General features: G+C 46.5%; 1 protein-coding gene across 3 annotated transcripts in view; it reads right to left on the bottom strand.

Moving 5' to 3' along the window:
• Positions 1 to 25983, bottom strand: part of LOC129811708 (kinesin-like protein KIF26A) — a 134771-nt gene that overhangs the window by 38756 nt on the left and 70032 nt on the right. For all 3 annotated transcript variants that reach the window (XM_055863234.1, XM_055863235.1, XM_055863236.1), the window contains exons 3-4: positions 21631 to 22107; positions 13091 to 13299 (exon numbers count right to left, since the gene is read on the bottom strand). In XM_055863234.1, coding sequence (XP_055719209.1) covers positions 13091 to 13299; positions 21631 to 22107 — 686 coding nt within the window. The remainder of the gene's footprint in view (positions 1 to 13090; positions 13300 to 21630; positions 22108 to 25983) is intronic.

Genomic DNA, 25983 nt, shown 5'->3' with positions numbered 1-25983 from the left:
TACAGCTTCCTGTGCCTGTGTGTTTCCTCCACTACCTATAAAGCATTGTGTCTCCAGAAGTCAAGCCCAGAACTCACACATACCCACACCCTATTGTCCCCTCCTTACCCCAGCTTCCCTCCCACTCAACCCCCATCCAATTGAGAGGCCAAGCACCCCTCTAGCTAAGCCATGGGCTTAAGGAGGGCTTAGGGTGGCCACAGGAGGGATCGGAGGAAGGTACAATATAATTCCATTTGCAGTTCATTTTATTGTTTCCTAAATTGCCTCCTTAATGGCCTCTGCAAACATGTTGTGCTAATGTGGCCTCTACGAGCATCTGTTTAAGCCCTGGTGAGGCAGGCCAAGGAGAGGGCTTTAGCTCAGCAGCCTTTATTTGTCAGTCAATGAGATAGAGGGACCAATTCAGGGCCTTGGAGGAGAGAGCTGAACATCTTTACAGTGGAGTCAACAGGTCTCATCCAGTAGGACAATCTCTCTTCTACAGATTGACAATAGCGTATTTACTAAAGTCACACCAGGAGAGGAGATTTGCTTGGGAGGAAAGGGAGAAAATACACAGTCACCATGCTGATTTGATGTAAGCTGAGTTTGGAGAACATAGTATTTTCCCCCTGATTTGATGTAAGCTGCTGAGTTTGGAGAACATAGTATTTTCCCCCTGATTTGATGCAGCATGTGACAGATGATAATGAAGATATTCTCTCCTTCTCTCTGGGCTGTAGCATCCCCACCCCTGCTACTGCTGACAAAGATTAAGAGCTACTTTCATCTCCTGCAGAATATTTTCCACTGCTTCGCTGACGCTGTTCCCAGGTACTCCACCACACTGTTATGTTGTCTTCACAGGTCGTAGAGCATGTGGAATAAAATTACACTCCCAACACTTCCTGAGCTGAAACTCACTCACTCGCTGTAAGCCTTAGGAGCACATTTCTACTCAGAGCAAAACTACTGTAAAGAAAAACTTTCTGTATTCACTCACATATCAGATAATGTGAAACATTCATTCAATACCAAGAAGACCATAACATCAAGCTGCCATTGGCTGATTGACATTTCACTATATCTCCAATAATCAATTCCACTGACCAATGGAGAAAACATATCTGATGAGATCATGAGAGAGCAAGACATCTAATATTCATGTTGGATGCTTTTTCTATTGAAGACACTTGCTCCTTTCCTTAGTATTCAACATATCGGAGAGAGAGAGAGTTCTCTTGCTCCACTTCTCTACATCATTAATCAGGGCCTGGCAGGGTAAGACACCTAGCGATTATTTATTTGCTCTCCTCCACGTCGAGACTATCACAACGACCAGTCCTGGTCGAGCCCCGTGGGCCGCTGGGAACATTTGGGAAAGATTAGTCAGCAAATCGAGGGGGGGATTCAAACATTGATATACTGTAGATGGCAGATTAAATTCTTCCTAAATCTGCCATCTATATCCTAGTCAATATGCACCCTTTGGAAAATATGAGGGATCCAAGTCCAGTGAATTGGATTTGGGATTCCAAAAGGGTAGAGGAATTCCTAGGTTCTGAACAAAGCTATTTTGAGAGGCTAAGGAGAGGTAGAGAAGGACTACAGAGCTGTACCAAACCAACACATGAGGCTAGAGATGTAGACATTTGTAAAAAGAGCCAGGGGTCAGTGACTTCTACAGTATTATTCAGGTTAATAAAAGGTTTACACACACACACACACACACACACACACACACACACACACACACACACACACACACACACACACACACACACACACACACACACACACACACACACCTACTGACACATACATCCTCATACACACACACACACACACACACACACACACACACACACACACACACACACACACACACACACACACACACACACACACACACACACACACACACACACACACACACACACACACACACACACACACACGCCTAAATCACACTCACAATGTCACCTACTGACACATACATCCTCATACACACCCACACACACTTAAAGTCACATAGTCAGCTCTGCAGCAGACTCTCACGTGATGGGTCATGAACTGATTACAAGCTATATAATCCACTACACCCAGACAGTCTGCATGGAGCCAGTGGCAGGCAGGCTGTAAACAGAAATACAAGATAAACCGTGTTCGCACAACTGTTTTTATGTTGATCCTATTTTGATCCTTTACCAAGAATAAGAGACACTGTCCCATCTCTGATTCAAAACTCCAACCATGGCCCGTGTTACGCAACACAAAGGGGACCCTGTAGCAAACCAACAGTAGCGACCAGCCAAGACAAGCAGAAAGAACAGCAAGAGATGTACGTAAGTGCATTCCCATAGTGGAGGTAGATAATCACAGTCAATACAATCCCTGTCCACCTTGGCTTTGCATGGTTTCCTCTCTGCAGAGAAGTGTAATTCTCTTTACAGCTGTTTGTAAAGTCAACCAGGCCCCAAGCCCCCGAACCAGCTAGAGAAGCAGGAGGACAGTAGAGAGGTGGTGGTGGAGCAGTGGTAGAGCAATTCCCTTAGTGATGATGAGGTAAAAGCTTAACTGCCTGGCCTGACAATGGCTCTCTTGTTCTCTATCCCCCAAATGGCTCTCTATCCTTGTGTGAATAGGAATCGCTTTGGTCTGATATATAGAGAACCACCGTTTGGGGAAATCAACTAACACAGATTAGGCCTAAGCAGCTATTAATTATTCATATGTAGTGCAAGGCTGGGACCTGGGACAGACAGGGCTGACAGTGTGGAGCAGAGGGTCTGGAGGACACAGAAACCCAGCAGCCCACCGGAAGCCATCTTGTTTCTGCAGACTGAGGAAGTAAAGCCAGGGTGAGCTCATGGGAGCAGGGATCACAGGGAGACAATAGGTCATAACATTCTTCAACGCATATGCCATGCAGGCAGCTACTGGGCAATTAACTTGTATTCTTATTCCAGCTTTTCTCTCTTGTCTCCAGAACAATGATAATAGATTTGCATGATACCTCTAACTGAGGGATGCCATAGAGATTTACATGGTGTGGGGGTAGCCGGGGTGGGAAAATATCAGTTTAGAGACTCCTATCACTGAACACTAATGCCCAGATCCCTGCAGCCCAGCAGGATTCCCATGCCCCTCCATTAGTAGCCTCATCGTCTGTGTGAATGAACAGTGAAGTCCTGGCTGGCCGTGGGTAGAGGAACAGCCTAGCAGGCCTGGTCATGTACCTCCTAAATGCTGAGGCCACAGTCCGTCTCCTGCCCACACCGTCAAACACAACCTGGCCTTTCAGATCATCACCAACAGCACACGAAGAGACAAAGACACTCTTATGTCAAGTGGCAGGCACACAGGATGTAGTGGGTAGTGGGTCTCCATTCTAACATTCCCTCGTTTCCCCCCGTGTGAAAGGGTTCTGTCACAGCCTGTCCACTGCCTCCCCCTGTCCTACAGGGCTCTCTATGACCCAGTGTTAGCCATAGCTCTGCCTTGAGTCAGCATTTCAGCCTTTGTCTGTCAGCCCCCCCCCCCCCCCCCCCCCCCCCCACCCCCCGGCTATGTGAGTGGGCCAGGCCAACTAGACTTCCTGACTCAGGAGTTTAGGGGAAGTAGACATGGTGGTAGCCAGCGCCCTCCTCGGGGGTCTCTCTCCCTTCAAACAGCCAGCTCACAGTGGACCCAGAGCACAGCCCTCACGCTCCCTCTGTTCGCCCCTACACCAGTCCTCTCTCTTGATGTGTTTACCATGCAGGGTGACAGCCACAACCGCCTCCACCATGGCCGTCACAACACTGGCCTTCATACAGACACCCAGGGGGCACAGCAGAGTCGCGCCAAGGGAAGGCAGAGCCAGTCTATACCACAGCAGTGGTAGCGGGTGGTAGAGCTCCTCAGTGGTAGTCTGATGAGGTGGCGCTATCTCCACTGTGCCGCAGACTGTACTGCCCAGGACAGCCAGAGGAAGTATGACTGGCTTGAGAGGGAGAGTCTGTATTTGGGATACACTCAGGCTGTTCTAAGATGACCTAGCTCCCTCCAATTTCCTCCAAGAAAACAAGAACCAAAACTATTTAAAGTTGCCAATACTAAATAGTCAATTAAACAAACTTGGCATTTCCTGTTCAGTTCGACCTAAAATATTAATTAGCAAATGAGGGGATCTATCATCTGACATTATAACACAAGAAGGGGACTGGGGTTGAATCTGAGAGGTGGGTAGAGGTGTGGGCAATAGACAGGGATTTGAGGAAGGGGTGGAAGGTGTGATATTGGGGTAGAAGGGATGTGGGGTGATCCATCTGGTTGGTGCTAGGCTGTGGTGGTAGTAGTAGGCCCCTCAGGAGAGGAAGGGGCCTGCCTGCTGGTCTGCTGCAAATCCCAGAGGCGGTGGGTCTAGGCTGGATCTCCATCAACACCTCCCCACTGATGACGCTAGACAGGGCCCTGATAGCTTTTCACACCTGGCCTTATCCGGAGGCTATAGTGCTAGAGTCCCTTCCCCAGGCTCAGCTGCTGCTGCTGCTGCTACGGCTGCTCAACTCTGCTCTCCACTGCCAGACATTAGCCCCAGAAAGCTGATAGCCTGAATATGACAGGAAAATACCAGCTGGTATTTTATCCGACAGTAAACAAAGAGACCAAAAGCATCCTCTACCAACCATCATCGACCAACTCTCCAGTGCTTCTATTGATCTATTTAGGGCTTTAGACATGTATTCAACAGCTAAGAATCAACAGATTCCATGTAAAAAAACAACAACAACAATACAACTAAAGGTTTGGCTAAATGAATCCCTGCCAGTCAGGCAATACTCAACACAGAAGCTGGCATTAACTATGCAGCTCCACTCCGCTTACTCTCCTCATAATAAAGCTGAGGCTTAACTTGCATTTCAACAGCGTTCTCTCCTGACTAAGCATTCTGCTCACATTCTCCCATCTGTTGAAACATCCATCTCTGTGAAGCTCAGCAACCAAACCATTACCCTTTTACCATGGATTCAGGGATCACACAGAACAACTCCACCACAACATCAACACTACACACGGACTGCAGCACTAACAATGAGGAACACAAACACCCAAACACTGCAGCTGCATCGCCCATCTAAACTAAGATCTCCTCCAGCCCTGAGTTGGTATGTGTGTGACTTACTTGAGTTCCATGGTGGTGGTGTGTCCAGTGCTCCCCTCCACAGGTCCTGACCTCCTCCTCCTGAAGCTGGCGGTCTGGAGCATCACCCCGAGCATACTGACTGTGTGTGTGTGTGTGTGTGAGAGAGTGTGTGAGGCTCTCAGCAGAACTCCACTCCTCTGCCTTCGTCCACTCAGTCTCTTTATCCCCTAGCCAGCAGGTCCAGCCGAGAGCAGAGTAAAGCCACTCCGCAACTCCACTCAGCATTAATCTGTCAGCCAATTTATCCCTGACACAGATCTCCACTGTCACTCACAACACAGCCGGACAAACACACTGCATTTCCCTTCTGCATTCGCCCTCACAGTATTTCCCTCTCTCTCCTGTCTCCTCTGTAGTCAAAGTGGAGTGTGGGTGTGAGTGGCCCATGTTACACTTCACCCCCACATCCCTGCCCCCAACACTTACCCCCACCACTACACCAACCCGAACCCCAAACCAACCCCCACCAACAACCTCACACAGGAAGAACACAAGGACATTAGCACACACACACACACACACACACACACACACACACACACACACACACACACACACACACACACACACACACACACACACACACACACACACACACACACACAGAATAAGAACAACTTCTAGAAACTTCTCTACAGCAACAATCACTTGATTATACTTTAATGAATTGTAGCCCGGGCCCACAGCTTTTCAGAGGAAGATGTTGTAACAAAACTTTGATTAAGGTATTTGTATGGAGATCTTCTCATAGTTTGTTTAGTGCATCAGGGCTTGAGTTCCCAATGGCCAAACATTACCCATTTGTAAGTCAAACAAATACATTCACCATGGATCACAGGGAATCATGTGTTCTGAGTACATCTAAATATTTCTGCATGTTCATTGACCAGCTTTCATGTTAGTCATAAGGAGGCAAAACAATTGTTTCTATGGTTACTTTCCACAGCCTCAGTAATGAAGCAGCACTTTAAATTTCTGACACAAAGACCAGGCAGGTCTTGTCTGGGGAGAGGCTGGATTGTTCGACTGTAATTACAGGATAATACCTTGCCTTCCCCAACCCACAATCACAGTGATTACAGCAGTACACACACACACTCACCTGGGCAGCAGCAGCTGCAGGGCCGCACAGGGCCGTAAAGACACTTCCTCCTGTGCTGACACTCCTCCAGGGCCACATTCCTAACAGCTGTTATCCCTGTTCCTCTGGCCGCCCTGCACACCGCCTCTGCAGCAAACACTCCACTTAGCTCTACGGTTTGCTCTCTGTTACTCAGAACAGCAAATGTAGTTCTGAGCATTGAGGAGAACTGCTCTGTGGTTAGTATTCCAGTTGCTTTCCCTCGCCCTCTCTCTTCCATTCCCCCTCTCTCTGTCTCTTTTTATCCCTCCCTGCATGGGTCCTTAGGGATAGAAACACACCTCATTCCCAATCAGCAGGTATTAATGGAACAGAGGGATGAGCAGGGCGGTCAGTGCGGCAGCAGTGGCAGCGGAGACACGTCATTTAGCTGAGCTGCCAGGGCCCCTGCTGTGAGCGGTGCCTGCTCTCATTACTGAACGCTGTGTCAATGGACTAATCACATGCTCCGTCACAAAGCAATCAGTGTTCAGCACGCTAGTGAGCTGAATGAGCACTCCCTACTGCCCTCATTCTCTATACTGAGAGACAAACACTGGCACGTGCGTGCGCACGCACACACACACACACACACACACACACACACACACACACACACACACACACACACACACACACACACACACACACACACACACACACACACACACACACACACACACACACACACACACACACACACACACACACACACACACACACACACACACACACACACACACACACACACAGACCACTCTGCTAGGACAGACCCTGACCTTAACACCTACTGTCTTCAGGGTATTTTATTGGCCATCTCATTATTGATCCGGATCAATCTTTCTTTCAGTACACTCTGGTTGATAGGGCAAGAAGAAGGGTTGAATGGCGATTTGTAAAAGTGGAACACTAAACTACTGCGCCTTCGGAAAGTATTCAGACCCCTTGACTTTTTACACATTTGGTTGCGTTACAGCCTTATTCTAAAATTGATTAAATAAATAAAAATCAGGTTTTTAGAAATAGATTATTTAAATAAGTATTCAGACCCTTTGCTATGAGACTCGAAATTAAGCTCAGGTGCATCCTGTTTCCATTGATCATCCTTGAGATGTTTCTACAACATGATTGGAGTCCACCTGTGGTAAATTCAATTGATTGGACATGATTTGGAAAGGCACACACCTGTCTATATAAGGCCCCACAGTTTACAGTGTATGTCAGAGCATAAGCCATGATGTCGACGGAATTGTCCATAGAGCTCCGAGACAGGATTGTGTCGAGGCATAGATCTGGGGAAGGGTACCAAAGAATGTCTGTAGCATTGAAATGGAAGAAGTTTGGAACCACCAAGAGCTGGTCTCACAGCCAAAATGAACAATCGGGGGGAAGGGCCTTGGTCAGGGAGGTGACCAAGAACCCGATGCTCACTCTGACAGAGCTCTAGAATTCCTCTGTGGATTTGGAAGAACCTTCCAGAAGGACAAGCATTTTTGCAACACTCCACCAATCAGGCCTTTATTGTAGAGTGGCCAGACGGAAGCCACTTCTCAGTAAAAGGCACGACAGCCAACTTGGAGTTTGCCAAAAATGCACCTAAACACTCAGACCATGAGAAACAAGATTCTCTGGTCTGTTGAAACCAAGACTGAACTCTTTAGCCTGAATGCCAAGCGTCACATCTGGAGGAAACCTGGAACCATCCCTACGGTGAAGCATGGTGGTGGCAGCATCATGCTGTGGAGATGTTTTTCAGCGGCAGGGACTGGGAGACTAGTCAGGATCGAGGCTAAGATGAACGAAGCAAAGTACAGGGAGATCGTTGATGAAAACCTGCTTCAGAGCGCCCAGGACCTCGGACTGGGGCGAAGGTTCACCTTCCAACAGGACAACAACCATAAGCACACAGTCAAGACAACACAGGTGTGGCTTCGGGACAAGTCTCTGAATGTCCTTGAGTGGCCCTGCCAGAGCCCGGACTTAAACCCGATCGAACATCTTCGGAGAGACCTGAAAATATCTGTGCAGCAACACTCCCCATCCAACCTGACAGAGCTTGAGAGGATCTGCAGAGAAGAATGTGAAACTCTCCAAATACATGTTTTCCCAGCTTGTAGCGTCATACACAAGAAGACTCAAGGCTGTAATCGCTACCAAAGGTACTTCAACAAAGGTCTGAATAATTATGTAAATGTGATATTTCCTTTTTTATTCTATTTTGAATAAATTAGCAAAAAATAAATTTTAGAATAAGGCCTAACAAAATGTGGAAAAAGTCAAGGGGTCTGAATACTTTCCGAAGGTACTGTATGTAGGGCTTGTCGATATACCGTATCTTATGATATACCGGTATTGATGTAGGGACTGGTTTGGGTTTTTACTTTACCTTCTATACCGGGATTTGAATGTTTGGTTTGTTAAATGTGATATGCCATGTGTAATGTCAATTTTTATAGTTTACTTTGCTACTTGAGTCATCTCTTTCCGCTCTTTCTCTCAGTGCCACTTTCCACACAGACCTAGCCACGCCCCCTGTCACTCAAGGAGCGCATTTGATGTTCCTCAATAATGAGACACTTGCGTTCAGTCTGCATGGTCAGTGCAGCACATGCAACAATGTTGATGACAATGACAATGTTGATGACAATGTTGATGACAATGCTGTTTTCACTTCGCTTCTTAATATAAATCCACTAGCGTTCTATAATGACACTATTAGTTTGTTTCTTACATCAGCAAACAGCTAGTTTGTCTTTTCTCAGCAAGTTGCCCTAAATCTTGTGAGACGCTAATTGTTAGCCGCTAATGCCAATAGCTAGCTAGCAAATGCATGTACTGTATTTATCTCAGTTGAGCAGTGGTGTAAAGTACTTAAGTAAAAATACTTTCAAGTACTACTTAAGTCGCTTTTTTTGGTATCTGTACTTTACTTTACTATTTTTGTTTCTTAGAACTTTTACTTTAACTTCACTACATTCCTAAAGAAAATTCTGTACTTTTTACTCCATACATTTTCCCTGACACCTAAAAGCACTCGTTACATTTTGAATGCTTAGCAGGACAGGAAAATGGTCCAATTCACGCACTTATCCAGAGAACATCCCTGGTCATCCCTACTGCCTCTGATCTGGAGGACTCACTAAACACAAATGCTTGTTTGTAAATTATGTCTAAGTGTTGGAGTGTGCCCCTGGCTATCCATAAATAAAACAAGAAAATGGTGCCATCTGGTTTGCTTAATATAAGGAATTTTTAATTATTTATATTTTTACTTTTGATACTTAAGTACATTTTATCAATTACATTTACTTTTGATACTTAAGTATATTTAAAACCAAATACGTTTAGACTTTTTCTCAAGTAGTATTTTACTGGGTGATTTTCACTTTCACTTGAGTAATTTTCTATTAGTGTATCTTTACTTTTACTCAAGTATGACAATTGGGTACTTTTTCCACCACTGCAATTGAGTGCAGGAAATGTGGAAATTATAAGAGTGCTGAAATTTGTTTTGGTTGAAGTTGAATTGAACACTATAAAACAATCAACAAATTAAAAAAGATAAAGCAGACATCCACCTCAAACCGGGCGTGAAACTGCATATAAACTCTTATTCCATAAATTAACTTGAAATGCTATCTGGCCATGAAATGAGTCCAGCCAAATGTGTGCACTCAGCTACAACATTGGGGATTGGGGGTGGCGGCTCGGAGCAAGGCCTAGCCAATCAGTCTTCCCAGAGGGCACTCCCTCAGGGTCCAGCCGAGACACACTACTACTCCATCAAATTGAGGGCAAAAATACAAGTTTACTTATCCAACACATTGGATAACTCTTATAACGTTTGAGCTGAAGCTCAACAAAAAAACAACCTAGGTCACCAGGCTGCTCGTTATGGCGCACACCTGTCACCATCATTACGCACACCTGCGCATCATCAGACTCACCTGGACTCCATCACCTCCCTGATTACCTTCCCTATATATATGTCACTCCCTTTGGTTCCTTCCCCAGGCGTTATTGTTTCTGTTCCAGTGTTAACTCTGTGCGTTGTTCATGTTTCTTGTTTTGCGGTTATTTATTAACACACTCACTCTCTGAACTTGCTGCCCGACTCTCAGTGCACATTGTTACAGACTCATTGAAATCACCTAGAATGTATGTGTTGCCACCCTAGGATCACTCACTACTCATAAAACAAATGTAGAACTTTTGTTATTCAAAAACCAAAAATACAGTCATACCATCCAATTTTTTTTTAAATACTGTGATATAATATTTTGGCCATATCACCCAGCCCTAACTATATGTGAGGCATCTTTATTAGCTTTAACCAAAGCATTAATTTCATTGAACATTACCTCCGGGGTAATGTGAAAATTTTCTTTTTACTGCCGCTATAAGACCAATTCTTCATGTGTCTGTATGGTGAGTTTGAGAAAATAACTGATTTATGAACAAAAAAAGTGAGGAAAAAATGAAAGCTTAGGTTTGATGATGAATGAGCAACTAGTAATGAAACGGTAGCAATAGTTCAGCTTCAATTGTTGAATTCATACTGCACATTTCCTGTCTACATAATGACTAGAGACATTCAGAGGGGTTGGGTTAAATGTGGAAGACACATTTCAATGGAATTCAGTTGTACAACTGACTAGGTATGCCCCTTTCCCTTTCCCTTTCCCATTATGGAGAGGGGACTCAACCTTAACCATTTTACATGGGCAGAGAGTAGGGGAGCCACATGAGATAATGCTCTGTGGGAGAATTTTCCCAGCAGTTGACAATAAGAGTAATGGTAGTTGGAGTTTATGGGTTATCAAATTAACATTTATAATAAAATATATTTTCAATGGAACAGACAAGTTTAAAATAATTTCAAATGCTTGATTATTTAAATGTATCTGCACCAAGAGGCAATCACTGAGATGAACCAGTATTTTCTTTCTTTCTCTTTCCCTCTCTCTCATTTTTCTCTTTCTTCTCAGAATCTCCATAATTGCATTCTAACAAAAATGTAATCTGTGAGTTGAACAGCTTTCCTGAATGTCTGTGGAGCTACACTCCAGAGGGAAGCAGACACTTTGTTTATTCAGCTCAAATATCCTGCTCTCTGAGCACTTTCACATGGATTTAACACATTTTATCTTTGGAAGACACAAAAAGGAATATTAATTACAAATTAGTTTTCAATCAGCCTCAAAACGTGATTAGGCTAATTTGGTCTTCAGGTTTTTACATTGTTAGAGTGAAGATGAAGATGATGATGATTACATTCTAGTAATGGAAGCAGTGGAGGTGCTTGTGGAGGCAACAGTTGCAGTAACTGAGGAAGTGGGTGTTCTTCCAGTCCAGCCCAGTGCATCCCCACCACCTAGCCGCCCACCGCCCTTTCCTGTATCTATATCTGTACCTGTGGAATGTGATGCTGTTTAAAGCTGACTGAGCCCTGTCATCACCATACGTCTTCTCGCCAAGCAAAACAACGCACATTCTTGGCAGGGAAGTATCTCTGGGATGAAATGAAAGGAGGAACCCTTCAACGCGTACACCACCTCCCCTCCTATCCCACCAGGACACAAATGAGGGGGAAAACAAGTCCCTCTCCCTTCTTTTCCCTCTGTTTCCCTCTGAGAGACACACACAACATGGCTGTCCAGCCTTCGCTTTTTGAGCCCTTGTCCAAAGAAAACAGTAGAAATAATAAATCACCTTCTGAAATTAACCCTGTCCATACCTAGGTCACAGCTCGCCGTTGTTCACGCTTGACCCACCGCCTCGCTCACAGGAAGTGACACATTTAGAAGAGCATTTGGAATATCCTCCTTGCCAAAGGAGAGGCCCCACAGTCCCAGTCCTATACTCTGACCCTGCTAAAGTTGACAAGGGGAGCGCATTTGCAGCATTTGGAGAGAAAGCTGAGCCGTACTGTCACACTTCACAACGTCCCCCTCGCCTGTGTCCTCTGCCTCCCAGGGTGCAACGCGCTAACAGCCCTATGCATCATCCTTACCAGCTTCCCCCAGTTTCCCTCAGGCTAACATTCATTAGGGCACACAGCTCCTTGGGGAGTTGAGGCTGTACAGGGACGATGAATGTACACACTGACCAACCTGCCTGAGAATCTACCAATGACATCCTTCTGCATTAGAGAAGCCATTGGAGAGCTGTCTGTACTCCCAGTAGAGGCATACATATCACCCAGAGCATTAGTGTTGCCACAGCCAAATGGAGCACTGAGTGTGAGACTGACTACATACAGGGAGCAGTAGACAACTCATTGGGAATTTAGACAATAGCAAGACGAAATACAAGCTAAACTGCACGAGATACAAAACTGACTGACTTTAAATAGAGCCAAACAAAGAAAACACAGCTGTACATCAAAGAAAAACAAACTGCTTGAACCTAAGCCCTTTTGTGAGACATTATCCATTCATAAGCACTGGTGCCTTGCTAAATGTACACTCACTACATATTCCACACACTGTTCCAGCACAGCCTAAAATCATGCCATAATTCAACCATGGCAAGGACAACATCTTCATGGAATAGGTTCACATCACGCTAGACTCTAGTGCAATAATGAACCATGACCTCATTGTGTGAAGACAAGTCTCCACACAGATCCCTTCCACAGAAGCACGCCATACAGAGGCAACCAACCAAACACGCCTTAAAGCCAACATGATACAGCACAACAGACCATAATCATCATCACTCTCAGCCCTGTGTCAGACTCTCTCTTCAGGTGTGATTTGAGTGAAAGGCGGGTTTTGTGTACTGTGGACGCGGGTTACCTGATGAAGAAGGAGGCTGCAGCAGATGCACTCTGAGTGGAGGTGGGTGTGGAGGTGTGGCCAGGGGCAGGGGGGGTGACGTCACACTGTCCCAGCTGGACGGCGCTCCTCTGTCGGCTGGGGGTCAGACTACAGTTAGAGCTGGGGACAGAGGCCTCCGAAGCAGGGGCAGGGACGTCCCTCTCTACGTCCCCCATCAGACCCTGTGCCTGCAAAGAGACAGACCGAGAGAGACAGACAGAGATACCGACAGAGAGAGACACAGAGAGTTAGCAATGAGTGGGCCTCAAGAGTTAACCACCACTACTGGACCCCAACGCCTCTCTTCCAGCCCATTTACTCCCTCTCTCCTCTCTTCCACCACAGATGGGCAGGCAGCTGCTCTGGCAATCCCAGTAAACGGGTGTCAGCTATTCACCTCAGCAACAACTAACTCCCCACAGGATGGCAAGGGCACTGGACTGGACTGGACTGGACCGGACTGGACTAGACTGGACTAGACTGGACTGTCCTAGACTGGACTGCACTAGACCGGACTGCACTAGACCGGACTGGACTGGACTAGACTGGACCGGACTGGACTAGACTGGACTGTACTGTCCTAGACTGGACTGCACTAGACTGGACTAGACTAGACTGGACTGTCCTAGACTGGACTGGACTAGACTGGACTGCACTAGACTAGACTGGACTGTCCTAGACTGGACTGGACTGGACTAGACTGGACTGGACCGGACTGGACTAGACTGGACTGTACTAGACTGGACTGTCCTAGACTGGACTGCACTAGACTGGACTAGACTGGACTGGACGGGACTGTACTAGACTGGACTGTCCTAGACTGGACTGGACTAGACTGGACTAGACAGGACTGGACTGGACTGCTTGATTCTGGCAACACTAAGGATGATGCACGGTGTGAATGATAATTAAGTGATAGCCAACATCTAATTACAGTTTAGCTGTTAAATCATTGTCCATATACATACATCAGCAGCAAATTTGGCATGTGTGAGCAGCTTTGTAATGCACAGCTTGATTTAAACAGGAAAATAAATATTTACCATCCAACAACAAAATACATCTCCATATCTACACACAAACCATAATCAGTGGAATACCATAGTAGACGCAACCCTTTTCTCTGATAGGCCCATGATGACTACTGCTCTGTGAAGCTATGCTAAAGGTGCAGATGTAGAGGGGTAACAGAGCATAGCCTGTCTGCAGCGCTGCCTGCCAGCTGGGGTATGAGTCAGGAGCAGAAGGAAGCTGCCTCAGCCTGGCACCAGGCCCCAGGGGTGGTAATGACTAGGGGTGATGAGGCAGGTCCCAGGCTGCTCTCGGAGTGCTAGCCTGGGGGAAGGGGGCCAGAGAGTTGGTCTATCTCTGACAAAGTCCACTGATCACCTAGGCAGCCCATAATACACATCCCTGTTCCTCCCAGGTTCACCATGACAACACAGGGTTAATCCTCACCCTAATCACGACTATATACAACTGTACAGTGATCAATGAAACTTGACAAGAACCAGTTTTGTGGGTCAGCCCAAAACAAATGGTATAATTAAGCCTCTAGTTTTCATTTACATTTCTCCTGGTGACACCTCCACACTGGGTAACCAGCAACCTGGAGTCAAACACGGCATGAGGCTTCACAGTATATATTCTGTCAACACTATCCAGTCCCTCTGCAAATTTACTTGCTCAATGTTTGCCCTAGATTCATGTTTGGTAAGTAAAATAACATAATTTACAATATTTTTATACAGTGTTCTACTGGTGTACGCCATCTATTAACGGAGGCTGACAGCTGAACTATTTATTTGACATAGCTGACATGCGAGTGCTATACATCAATATGCAGGGGCATACATTCAGACATTCACATGAACACAGGCACCTCCGGCAGTAGGGCTATACCTCAGCACAAGCACTGACACTATAAGCTTGTTATGAGCAACACAATCAAATGTGGTTGTTTTGAATCCCAAGGGAATTGCTCATTGACTGTACCTCAGAGAGCCATTTGTGCTTGCCACTTCTTCTTATTAATAATTACATTAACTTATTTTTGTTAGATGCCAGACACCTGTGTTGTGTTGTTCCGGATATCCATGGAAATAAGAGTAATCATTGAACATGCTTATTTAGGCATTTTGGCTGTGTTGAAAGTCCAACATTGTGGTTGGTGGGTTGTGAGACAGCGAGGGCCTCTTGTACGTGTACATGTCAGGGTTATGATTTGTGAAGTGCGTGATGGAGAGACGAGGTGCAAACTGAAATGAGCTGAGCGTAGATTCTTCACACGCACCTGGCGGAGCGGAAAGACTCACGACAGCAGGCGGGTGTCCGTGACAGAACAGGAACTCAACCCATACCAGAGAGGTGTACCCATGTCACATCATCCAGAAAGACTGAAATACTTCACACACTTAGGCAGGAAGCCTATCTGGACAGCTCATCCACAACCCTGTCATAGATTAAGCCAATTGTGGTGTCAGGTTTTAGAATCAAAATGGCAGCAGGTTTGAGGAGCCCATTGAGGGTAGGGTGTGAGGGTGGCGGAGGGATGTTGTGGGGTGTAACCAGAATAAACAGCTCACTGTAACACACACAGACACCCATATGATTTTGAAAAACAAATCATAATGCCTGTCAGGAGAGAGACTCAGGACTTAAGCTCTTCAAGTAACCTCCTCTACAAGGCAGTAGGCCAGTAAGGCCACTGCTGTCCCTGGTTAAGGGCCCTGGTCAGGTAATTAGGCACTGACAGTGGTGCCATGTGTCCAGCGCCATTTACACTGAGTGTCAGTAATGAGGGGACCTACCACCATTCAACGCCCAACCCCTTGACCCCCCGCACAGTCGATAGCTCCTGTTTCCCCGCAATGAGGGGGAGAAGAAGAGACAGCATGATTTCAACAGACTGTCTCAGGCCAGCTGGGCTCAGTGACTCCCTTCCCATCAGCATTCTAAAGAGCAAGCGCTTCTCAGAGCCGGAGCCTAGTAGGGATCCCCGGTGACCTCTGATCCCACTGTCCGACAGGCCATTGCTGAGGTGAAATTAACCCTGCTAATCTGGGCCCGTCCTGGTCCAATGGCTTCAGCAACAACTTCAAATGGTGGAGGAGGAGTGTATACAGTAGATGGATCATTGGGATGCACAACAATAAATCCATTTCTTTCTTGATTTTCCTTAAATGTTGCCCTAGAAAATGTTTTTAGACTGAACAGTATAGGAGGACTCATCAGAAAAGAGCTTCACTCACTCACTCTCTCCCTCCTCTATCCTTCAAGCTCTCTCTCTCTCCTCTATCCTTCACTCTCTCATTCCTCCTCTATCGTTCACTCTCTCTCTTTCACTCTTTCATTCCTCCTCTATCCTTCACTCTCTCTCTCTCCCCTATCCTTTACTCACTCTCTCCCTTCTCTATCCTTCTCTCTCTCTCTCCCCCCTATCCTTTACTCACTCTCTCCCTCCTCTATGCTTTACTCACTCTCTCCCTCCTCTATCCTTCACTCTCTCGCTCTCTCCTCTATCCTTTACTCTCTCGCTCTCTCCTCTATCCTTTACTCACTCTCTCCCTCCCTCCTCTAACCTTCACGCTCTCATTCCCTCCTCTATCCTTCATTCTCTCTCTCCCTCCTCTATCCTTCACTCACTCTCTCCCTCTATCCTTCACGCACTCTCTCCCTCCTCTATCCTTCATTCTCTCTCTCCTTCCTCTATCCTTCACTCTCTCTCTCCCTCCTCTATCCTTCACTCTCTCTCTCCCTCCTCTATCCTTCACTCTCTCTCTCCCTCTATCCTTCTCTCTCTTTCTCTCTCACTCTCCACCATCATTCACTCTCTTTCTCCCTGTGTGGCAGGGTGCCATGCCGCCCAGCTGTACTGTGGCAGACAGCAGCCCATATGGTCCATTGGGCTTCCAGTGGGTACCAGATGAGTGAGAGGTCACACAGGGCCACTAGCAGCCAACAACACACTCTAAACCCCCAGGATCAAGAGCACACGGTATTAGCAGATTAGCGTGCATTTGATTGTGGAGCAGAGGGCAAATCACAGATTTGTGTCAATCAATTAGTCATTTTGTAGTGTCCACTGTTAAGTTCAGTATTCACTACTCACACTTGTCTGCACTGGTTGTCTGCACTGCTTAGAATGACGGAGTTGTTAATCTAACTAAATCCGACATCAGAGGTTAGAACTCATAAGTGAGTGTTTTAAATTATGAACTGAGGGGGGAATTCAACAACAGATGCTTTGACTTTGCTTCATCAGGTTTTTGGGAGACTGGAGTTCTCTAGCGGACCTCCCAGAGGACGGATGTGTTGTTTCCTCCATTTAACCCAAATATGACTCAGTCTGAGCCCATTGCCCCAGCTATTAACTGTAGTGTAAATGAACACACATTTAATTCCAAGCCAGAGCTTTTTCACTGAATGAAAGTTTCATGGTGTCCTATAATGGGCTGTTTGCTGGTAGACTAGATAGAGCCTTAAGGCTGGCACACATCACACCGAAAATGAATCTAGCGTTCGTCTGCCGATCACGCGATTTTATTTGTAAAATCGGTGAGCACACGGTTCACAAATTACGTTCACGGGTGCTAAGTACTCCCGGCCAGCAAACGCTATTGGTGTGTCTGAGCCGTAAAGCCCTCGGAATAAGACACTCTGTAAGATTGCTGTCAAACAGGTGGCATCTCCCTTCCTTTGTCTGCACTACAGAGCTCAACACTCGTCCCACAAAGTATTCAAGTGGGGAATTGTGTATTAAAGCACTTGCCTTTAGGGCACAGCGCAGCTCCAAATCATCTGTGGCCTGTGCGGGTTTTTGTCATTCGGAGGGATCTTTTTTTAATGAAAGAAATGGACTTTAGAAAGTAACACCAGGCACATTTCTGCTGTTTGTATCGTGGTATCCTGAAGGAACATGTGTCTCTGAGGAGGCCCAGGCTCAGCCGTGTGGCATTGTGCAACACTTCATCCTAGCTCCCTTCGGCTCTAATTGCTTTTAGACACATAGGAGAACACAAGTCAGTCTCTCTCAGCCTTTATGCAAGGCCTTTTGATTTGCCCTAGATTGCACACATGCTAAAAGATTCTGGAAGCCTTACATAAACTGCCACTAAAAGCACTTGTTGACAGTTAAAGAGGAAAACCTGTTTGTAATCTTCAGAGTCCAGAATGAGGAATAACACTGACGGATGCCGTAAATTGAGTGCAATTTTCGAGACAGAGATTTTCAATGCCATATTAAGTAGAAGCACCCAAAACAGAAATAAAATGGAGGAGCCATAAACAGCTTCTGATTGAGAACATAAAAATGACAGAAGTAGAAAATATTAGCAATTGACGACTGCTTTTAGCTCAGTGTTCTCAGACTCCCTAGTGTAGAATGTCACAGCAATGTATAAGAGACAGGTTAGAGGCTTGGTCCAGATGTCCCTCTCTCTCTTTCTTCAATATAAAGGACAACATCCTATAATGTCATGCCCTGACCATAGAGAACCATTGTTTCTCTATGGTATAGTAGGTCAGGGCGTGACTAGGGGGTGATTTAGTATATGTTGTATTCTAGTTTATTATTTCTATATGGGTATTCTAGTTTTCATATTTCTAGGTTGGTGTGCTTGATATGGTTCCCAATTAGAGGCAGCTGGTTATCGTTGTCTCTAATTGGGGATCATATTTAAGTAGCATTTTTTCCACCTGTGTTTTATGGGATATTGTTTTGAGGTAGCACCTCTGTAGTCATGGTTCGTTGTTAGTTTATTGTTTATTTGTTTTTGTCTTTGCTAAGTTTCACTTTATCATTCAATTATGTGGAACTCAACATCCGCTGCGCCTTGGTCTGATATTTATTCCAGCGAACGTGACAGAATATCCCACCTTAACAGGACCAAGCAGCGTGCCTGGGAGGAGATGGCATCCTGGACTTGGGAGGAAGTCTTGGCAAGACACGAAAGTCTGCTGTGGAAACAGACGACAGGAGAGAAGGGAGGACAGCGACGACGCCGAGGTTCGCGGCCACATAAAAAGCCCCAAAAACTGCCCCAAAATATTTTTTGGGGGGGGGCACAAAGGGTGGTCGACGGAGCCGAGGAGTGAACCAGAGCCAGTCTGGGAGAAGAGGGAGAAACTGGAGGAGAGTGAATGGAGAGAGTCAGAGACCGTCAGAGAGTGGATGGAGATATTGGAGGAGAAAGAGCGGAGAGAGTTGTTGAGTTGGTGGAAGATGCACGACATTTGCCCTAAGGAGCGTGTAGTCAGTTTAATGCCACCTGAGTCAGCTCCCCGTACTCGTCCTGAGGAGCGTGCTATTAGTCTGGTGAAATCTGTGCCGGTTCTACGCACCAGGTCTCCAGTGCGCCTCCACAGCCCAGTACGTCCTGTGCCAGCTCCTCGCACTCACCGTGTGAAGTGTGTCATCGAACCGCTACCATTGATGCCGGCTATACGCACCAGGTCTCCAGTACGTCTCCACAGCCCAGTACGTCTTGTGCCGGCTCCACGCACTAGTCTTCCAGTGCGCCTTCCCAGTCCGGTACATCCTGTGCCTGCTCCCTGCACTTGCCCTAAAGTGCGTGTCTCCAGTCCGGTACCACCTGTGCCGACTCCACGCAGCAGGCCTCCAGAGCGATCCCCCAGTCCGGTACGTCCTGTGCCATCTCCCCGCACTCACCCTGAAGTGCGTGTCACCTGTCCGGTGCCACCTGCACCGGCCCCACGCATCAGGCCTCCAGTGCGCCTTCCCAGTCCAGAGCTTCCGGCGACGGTTCCCAGTCCAGAGCTTCCGGCGACGGTTCCCAGTCCAGAGCTTCCGGCGACGGTTCCCAGTCCAGAGCTTCCGGCGACGGTTCCCAGTCCAGAGCCTCCGGTGACGGTTCCCAGTCCAGAGCTTCCGGCGACGGTCCACAGTCTGGAACCTCAAACGACGGTCTACAGTCCGGAACCTCAAACGACGGTCCACAGTCCGGAACCTTCTGAGACGGTCCACAGTCCGGAACCTTCTGAGACGGTCCACAGTCCGGAACCTCCTGAGATGGTCCACAGTCCGGAGCTTCCAAACACCGCGTTCAGTCCTGCTCCATGGCAGGAGCCTTCCTATGCACTGATGTCGAGTCCAGATCTGGTGTCCAGTCCCGCTTTATGGCAGGAACCTTCTTTGACACCGAGGTCCAGTCCAGGCACAGTGTTCAGCCCGGGTCCATGGTTGGATCCACGAGATGAGCAGGCTCTTCGGCCTGCACCAGAGCCGCCACCAAAGCTGGCGGATACACGAGCTGAGCGGGTTCTTCATCCCGCACCAGAGCCGCCCCCGATGCTGGCGGATCCGCGGGATGAGCAGTTTCTTTGTCCCGCACCAGAGCCGCCTCCGACACTGGCGGATCCGCGGGATGAGAGGGTTCTTACATTGTTGAGAGGGTTCATTGTTTCTCTATGGTATAGTAGGTCAGGGCGTGACTAGGGGGTGATTTAGTATATGTTGTATTCTAGTTTATTATTTCTAGGTTGGTGTGCTTGATATGGTTCCCAATTAGAGGCAGCTCGTTATCGTTGTCTCTAATTGGGGATCATATTTAAGTAGCATTTTTTCCACCTGTTTTATGGGATATTGTTTTGAGTTAGGGCACGTAGCACCTCCGTAGTCACGGTTCGTTGTTAGTTTATTGTTTATTTGTTTTTGTCTTTGTTAAGTTTCACTTTATCATTAAATTATGTGGACCTCAAAATCCGCTGCACCTTGGTCCGATATTTATTCCAGCGAACATGACACATAATGATAACCCTGGAATAAAGTATATTACAAGGCCGAAGTCGGTACCTCTTCTTGTTCGGGCGGCGTTCGGAGATCGACGTCCCCGGCCTTCTGGCCATTTGTTTTTGTCTTGCACACCTGGTTTCAGTTACTTTATTATTATTATTTAACCCTCTGTTCCCCCATGTTTGTGAGTAATTGTTTATTGTATTGTGGTCCGTATTTGTGGCCTTGTATTTATACGACGTGTATTGTGATATATTTGAGTAAAATTGCTTTCATTACTCATATCTGCTGTCCTGCGCCTGAGTCATCTCACCAGCTACACACAGACGCTTTACAGGAATATGTCTGTATGGAGCAATATACGGTAGTATGCCTGAGATGAGAGTTACAGGAAGATTGTAAGGTGGTCATTGGTTCTAAGCTGCCCTTGAGGAGGAGGTCTGTACATTAGTCTTGGTCTCCCCAAGTAGCCAGTACCACCCAGGAGCCATGACTCCTGAGGAATGAGAGGTCACCTCTCCTGCAGAGTTCTGAGGCTCAGGGTCTGAGTGAGGTTCTTCTCATTTCTCTAAAGGTCTGAGATGTAATCATTCCATTGTCAGACTTTGTTCACTCAAAGTTCTCAAGCCAAGGTTCACAAATAACTTTGAAAACAACATTGACAAGAGTAACAAGCTGTCTATACAAAATTTTCCTAGATGTGCTTTGACATAGTGTATCTGTATCAATAGTGATAATGATGAGTTTTGAAGGTCTGAATACATACTGGGCTGGGCTGAGGGAGGAAGTTGTTGACTCTGGAGATGCTCCACATGCCCTCAAGGTACTGCTGGGCCTGGATAGTGACCGATCCCAGGGTTCCTGTCAGCTGCCCTCCCCCCATCGTCACCTGGACACTGGTCTTGGGCCCAGCAGAGACAGAGGAGCCCTGCGGACAGCCCTGCCCCCTGTGCCAACTCTCCCTCAGGGGCAGGATGGTGTGGGCTTGGGCGTGGGCTTTGGAAGGCTGCCTCACATGGGCACTGGAGGAGGAGAGTGTCAGTTTATGAGGTTGCCCAGAGAGGGTGGTGGAGGGCAGAGCAGGCATGGCGTGGCTCAGGGTCAGGGCCGCGGGCGGGGCGCCTACTGTCTGCAGGGCCTCCTGCCTCAGCTGGTGGAGAGGCGTAGAACACACCTGACAGCAGCCCTCATGGCTCCCAGGCACTTGGAGCTGGTCGAATAGGAAGGCTGCGTAGCCAGGATCCTGCAGAGGAAATAAAGAGAGAGACTTAACATGGTCCCATTCAGAGAAAATCATGGTGGACTACGTCATATCTCCATATCAGTTTGATTGGGGGGTTTCCTTGATGTTGTTCATATTTTCCAGGTGTGTCAGACAGTGGCTATTGGTGTGGTCCCTCCCGGAGGCTGCCCTTTGTGATCCTAGCTCTACCGCCCTCCCTCTCCTAACCACATTCACATCCTCCCCCTCAGGAACACAGTTTGTCTAGAGCTGCTCCGCCTGCAACCAGAGACAGCAGATCATGTTGCTGGTGGATGCGCCTGCCTGGGCCTTGGACCCAAGTCAAACAACAGGGGCAAATCAGAAGAGGTAACGAAAAGGGAGTTTGAGGGATTAGTGGGAGAGACTCCACCAAATCAAAGTCTGTGCATTCCTTTGGAACACCAACTCTGCCAGACTCTTCTCCAACTTTCTCCAAGGCTGCTTAAGGCCACAGAACCTGAATAAGGGTTTTACACTGCACCAAATTAGAGAAGGAAACCAGTGGAGGTTTTTCCTTTCCCTCTGCCTGTTAAAAGACTCCCTGGAGTGTCCCTCGCAGTTGGGTAGGAAGGGAGTTGTGGGGGTTTAGAGAGGGAACCACAAAATAAAACAACAGCTGAGCCGATCCTAGTGCTATTTACATATTATGATAGTCAGTATGAAAACACACGGTAAGACGCCCAGCGTGAAGAAAGATTCTCCTCCTGACAGCTAGAGGCTCATAGAGTCTCTGACGATCACTCACAACACCCAGCCTTTCACTAGTGATTACAAGTCACGTCATCGCTGCTTTTCCTCATCATGCAAGTGAAGTTCTAACACCCCTTTTTTTAAATTAATATAATTGTATTTGTATTATTATTATGTTGTTGTTGTTTACCCCTTTTTCTCCCCAATTTCATGATATCCAATTAGTAGTTACACTCTCAAATACTCTGTGTACACAGACGTAAACGCAGAAACACACACACAGATGTGTTCACACACACACACAAACACATACACAAACACAAACTCACAAACACACAGTCCCAGTCTCTGAAGGGGTATAAAGGTGCGGTAACCTCCCACCCATTGGAGTGGAGCTCTAAGACAGAAGCCCACAGATACATAATGTTTATGAGGCCTCAGTTCCAGTGAACCTCTGTGGTGATCAGGAGGAGTGAGACGGCCTGGCCAAACAACAATACACTGCTTTTAATGCAGTGCCACTTAATACAGCAGGCCCAATATAACAGTCTCCATAGAGACACAACCCATAGACTTTAAATCTCCTCCCTCTGAAGGCAGCTCAATACAGAGACTTTTAGGTGACCTCTATCTTATCTCTTTATACTGTAGGTATCCTTATACCTACAGTATAAATGGGTATCATTACAGAGAGAATACAAACTGACCAGTTTCTCTATCCTTATGTGTATATTGCACTTCACATCCTTTTATAAGGGCCGTGACGATACCAGTATCACAACGTTTCTTCCATGGCAAAAATGAAAACACAAAGCAGACCAAACTCTTTTTAAAAACCTGCTGTATGTCAAATATTGTGTCCTATAGCTTCTAAAATAAATACATGTGACTCTGGATGCTTCTAACATTAAGCATGAAACACACTGAGATTCTCACAGCTGATAGACTGACGGTACTTATCACAGTGGGAGGCCGTTCCTTCTCTTGCTAAGTCAAAAGCGGTACCTGATGCGTGCCGACCCAATAGCGACAAACCTGCCATTTCTATTTGTAGAATCGCAATGCTCCTCAGTGGCCAACAACTTCACTTTGAGCCAATCAGAGAGCACGGGAGAGCCAACCCATTTTTTTTAATTTTTAATAGAGGGCATTTTCTACGTAAATCCAGGGACGAGCCAGTCACACTTCATATGCAATGTAGGCTATGGGATGGTAGCTAGCTAATTGTACATACGCAATGCATACAACCCTAATTACTTCCTCCAAGCTAGCTAACCACTGTAGCTAGTATTGACATTATAATTAAATCACAATGGATTAGCTAGTTCCAATGAAACAGTTAGCTGTGTTAGCTGCCAAGTTAGTGCAGTGTTCCTAGCTAGCTAGCTATGTTGTGCTAGCTAGGGAATATGCTAATGTTAGCTAGCTAAACATTTGGCTATTGGCTGGCACTGGCAGTATGGGATAATCATCTTGCTAGGTAGTTATCTAGCTGTGACCATCTGATTAGTATCAACAAGGGCTTTCTAAAAATTTCAACATTAGCGCACATAGCTTGGAATCTAGACCATAAGCAATACGCACGGATGTACATTACTAAACAACGCTACAGACACGTTCTGGTTTGGAGTATTTTAACAAGGCTGAGTGGCTGACGACTTCCAATGTCTTTGCTGTGTGAACACAAAAGATTGACTGCCAACACTGTTAAGGGGTGCAAAGTACTGTCGTCAGGAAAACGTTTGACAATCCGACAGGTGTGTCTGAGCTTTTAGGGCTGTTTTCCTAAAGTTAAATCTGCTTCATGTTTTGTTTACTTGTCACGATACTAACGAGTATTGCGATACTGGTATCATCCCGGCCCTGCTCTTTCTAACTAACAGCCAAGCAAGGGCAGGGGACATCATCATCTTCATTTGGTCCCGAGTCTCTAAGCAGTGTAAGGAGTCCCTATATCTCACTGATCTACCCACAGTACTGATCCAGCCCTCATGATGAGAGAGATAGATCACCAAGCAGATTATCTAGAGAGAGGCCCACAGAGCACATAGGCCTGCCCAAGGAGAGGCTGCTGCTCGGATTGGCCCTGGGCAGGACACGACTATGCTGGTCCTCTTGCAATATGGATTTTCATGGGATAAAATGGGTTCAATACTATATACTTAGTGATATACTCTGATAAATGATGAATTACATGATACTGACACTATTGGCAATGCATAGCTAGTATGTAAAGCTGGGATAGTTGGGATAACTAGCTCATACTGTAGATCATCCTACATAGTGTTGGGTGGGGTTATGTTGGCTAATGCAGGATATGTTAGCTACAATTATCTTCTTAGGAGGATTTAGGAGGAAATTCACATGAACATGCATTTATGTAAAGAGGCTTAAAATGTAAAGACCATTGAGCTTTGGAGAAAGACACTGATACGTATGAGGGATCTAATGTGAAGGCATTCTATTTCAACCCGTTTAACAGAGGGCCGTTTCTGAACTCACCAGGTCTGTGACAAATCAGGGGAGAAATCAGAGAGAGAGAGAGAGCGGGGATAACATATCACCACGGACACGCTTCAGTCTGGAAAACGTATTTGGTTGTGAGCAGTCATAATCAGAGTAACCCACCCTGGTTTCTTCGGCTCCACCCATTCCTCACCCCTCACCCTCCCACCAAGCCAACCCTATCCCACCTCAGGGCATGACTATATGGAATAAATCAATTCCTCTTTCCTTCTCTCTCTCCCATACATCCTATACCTTCCTCCCTCCATCTATTGTTAGGTGTTGATTTAGGAGTGCCAATAAAACCAGCCACAAAGCTCAGCCCATCTGCTATTCTGGAGGTTCTGGAGGTTAGCGAGTGAGTTTCCCTTGTAAAGCTGTCTGTCTGTGAGCATTATGCTCTGGGGAAGAGTGAGCTAGAGGTCAGGGGTAGGAAGTGGATCATGGTGATGCTGATGGTGATGATGATGGTTATGATAGTGGAGATGATGATGCTAGCCCATCTTTGAGGTGGAGAGTCTGAAGGGCAGATAATAGGTGATTATCTCCACATCAGGTATGAGGAAAACAAGCCGTAAATCAAAAATAATCAGAAAGGGCATGACCTTGACTCTCTGTCTGTCTGTTGTTTTAAGATTTCTTAAAAGATTTCAGCCTGAA

This window comes from Salvelinus fontinalis, chromosome 15 (genome assembly GCF_029448725.1).
Source record: "Salvelinus fontinalis isolate EN_2023a chromosome 15, ASM2944872v1, whole genome shotgun sequence".
In the NCBI taxonomy this organism is placed as follows: domain Eukaryota; kingdom Metazoa; phylum Chordata; class Actinopteri; order Salmoniformes; family Salmonidae; genus Salvelinus; species Salvelinus fontinalis.
Note: the sequence above shows the minus strand (reverse complement) of the source record. Positions and strands in the feature narration are given on the sequence as shown.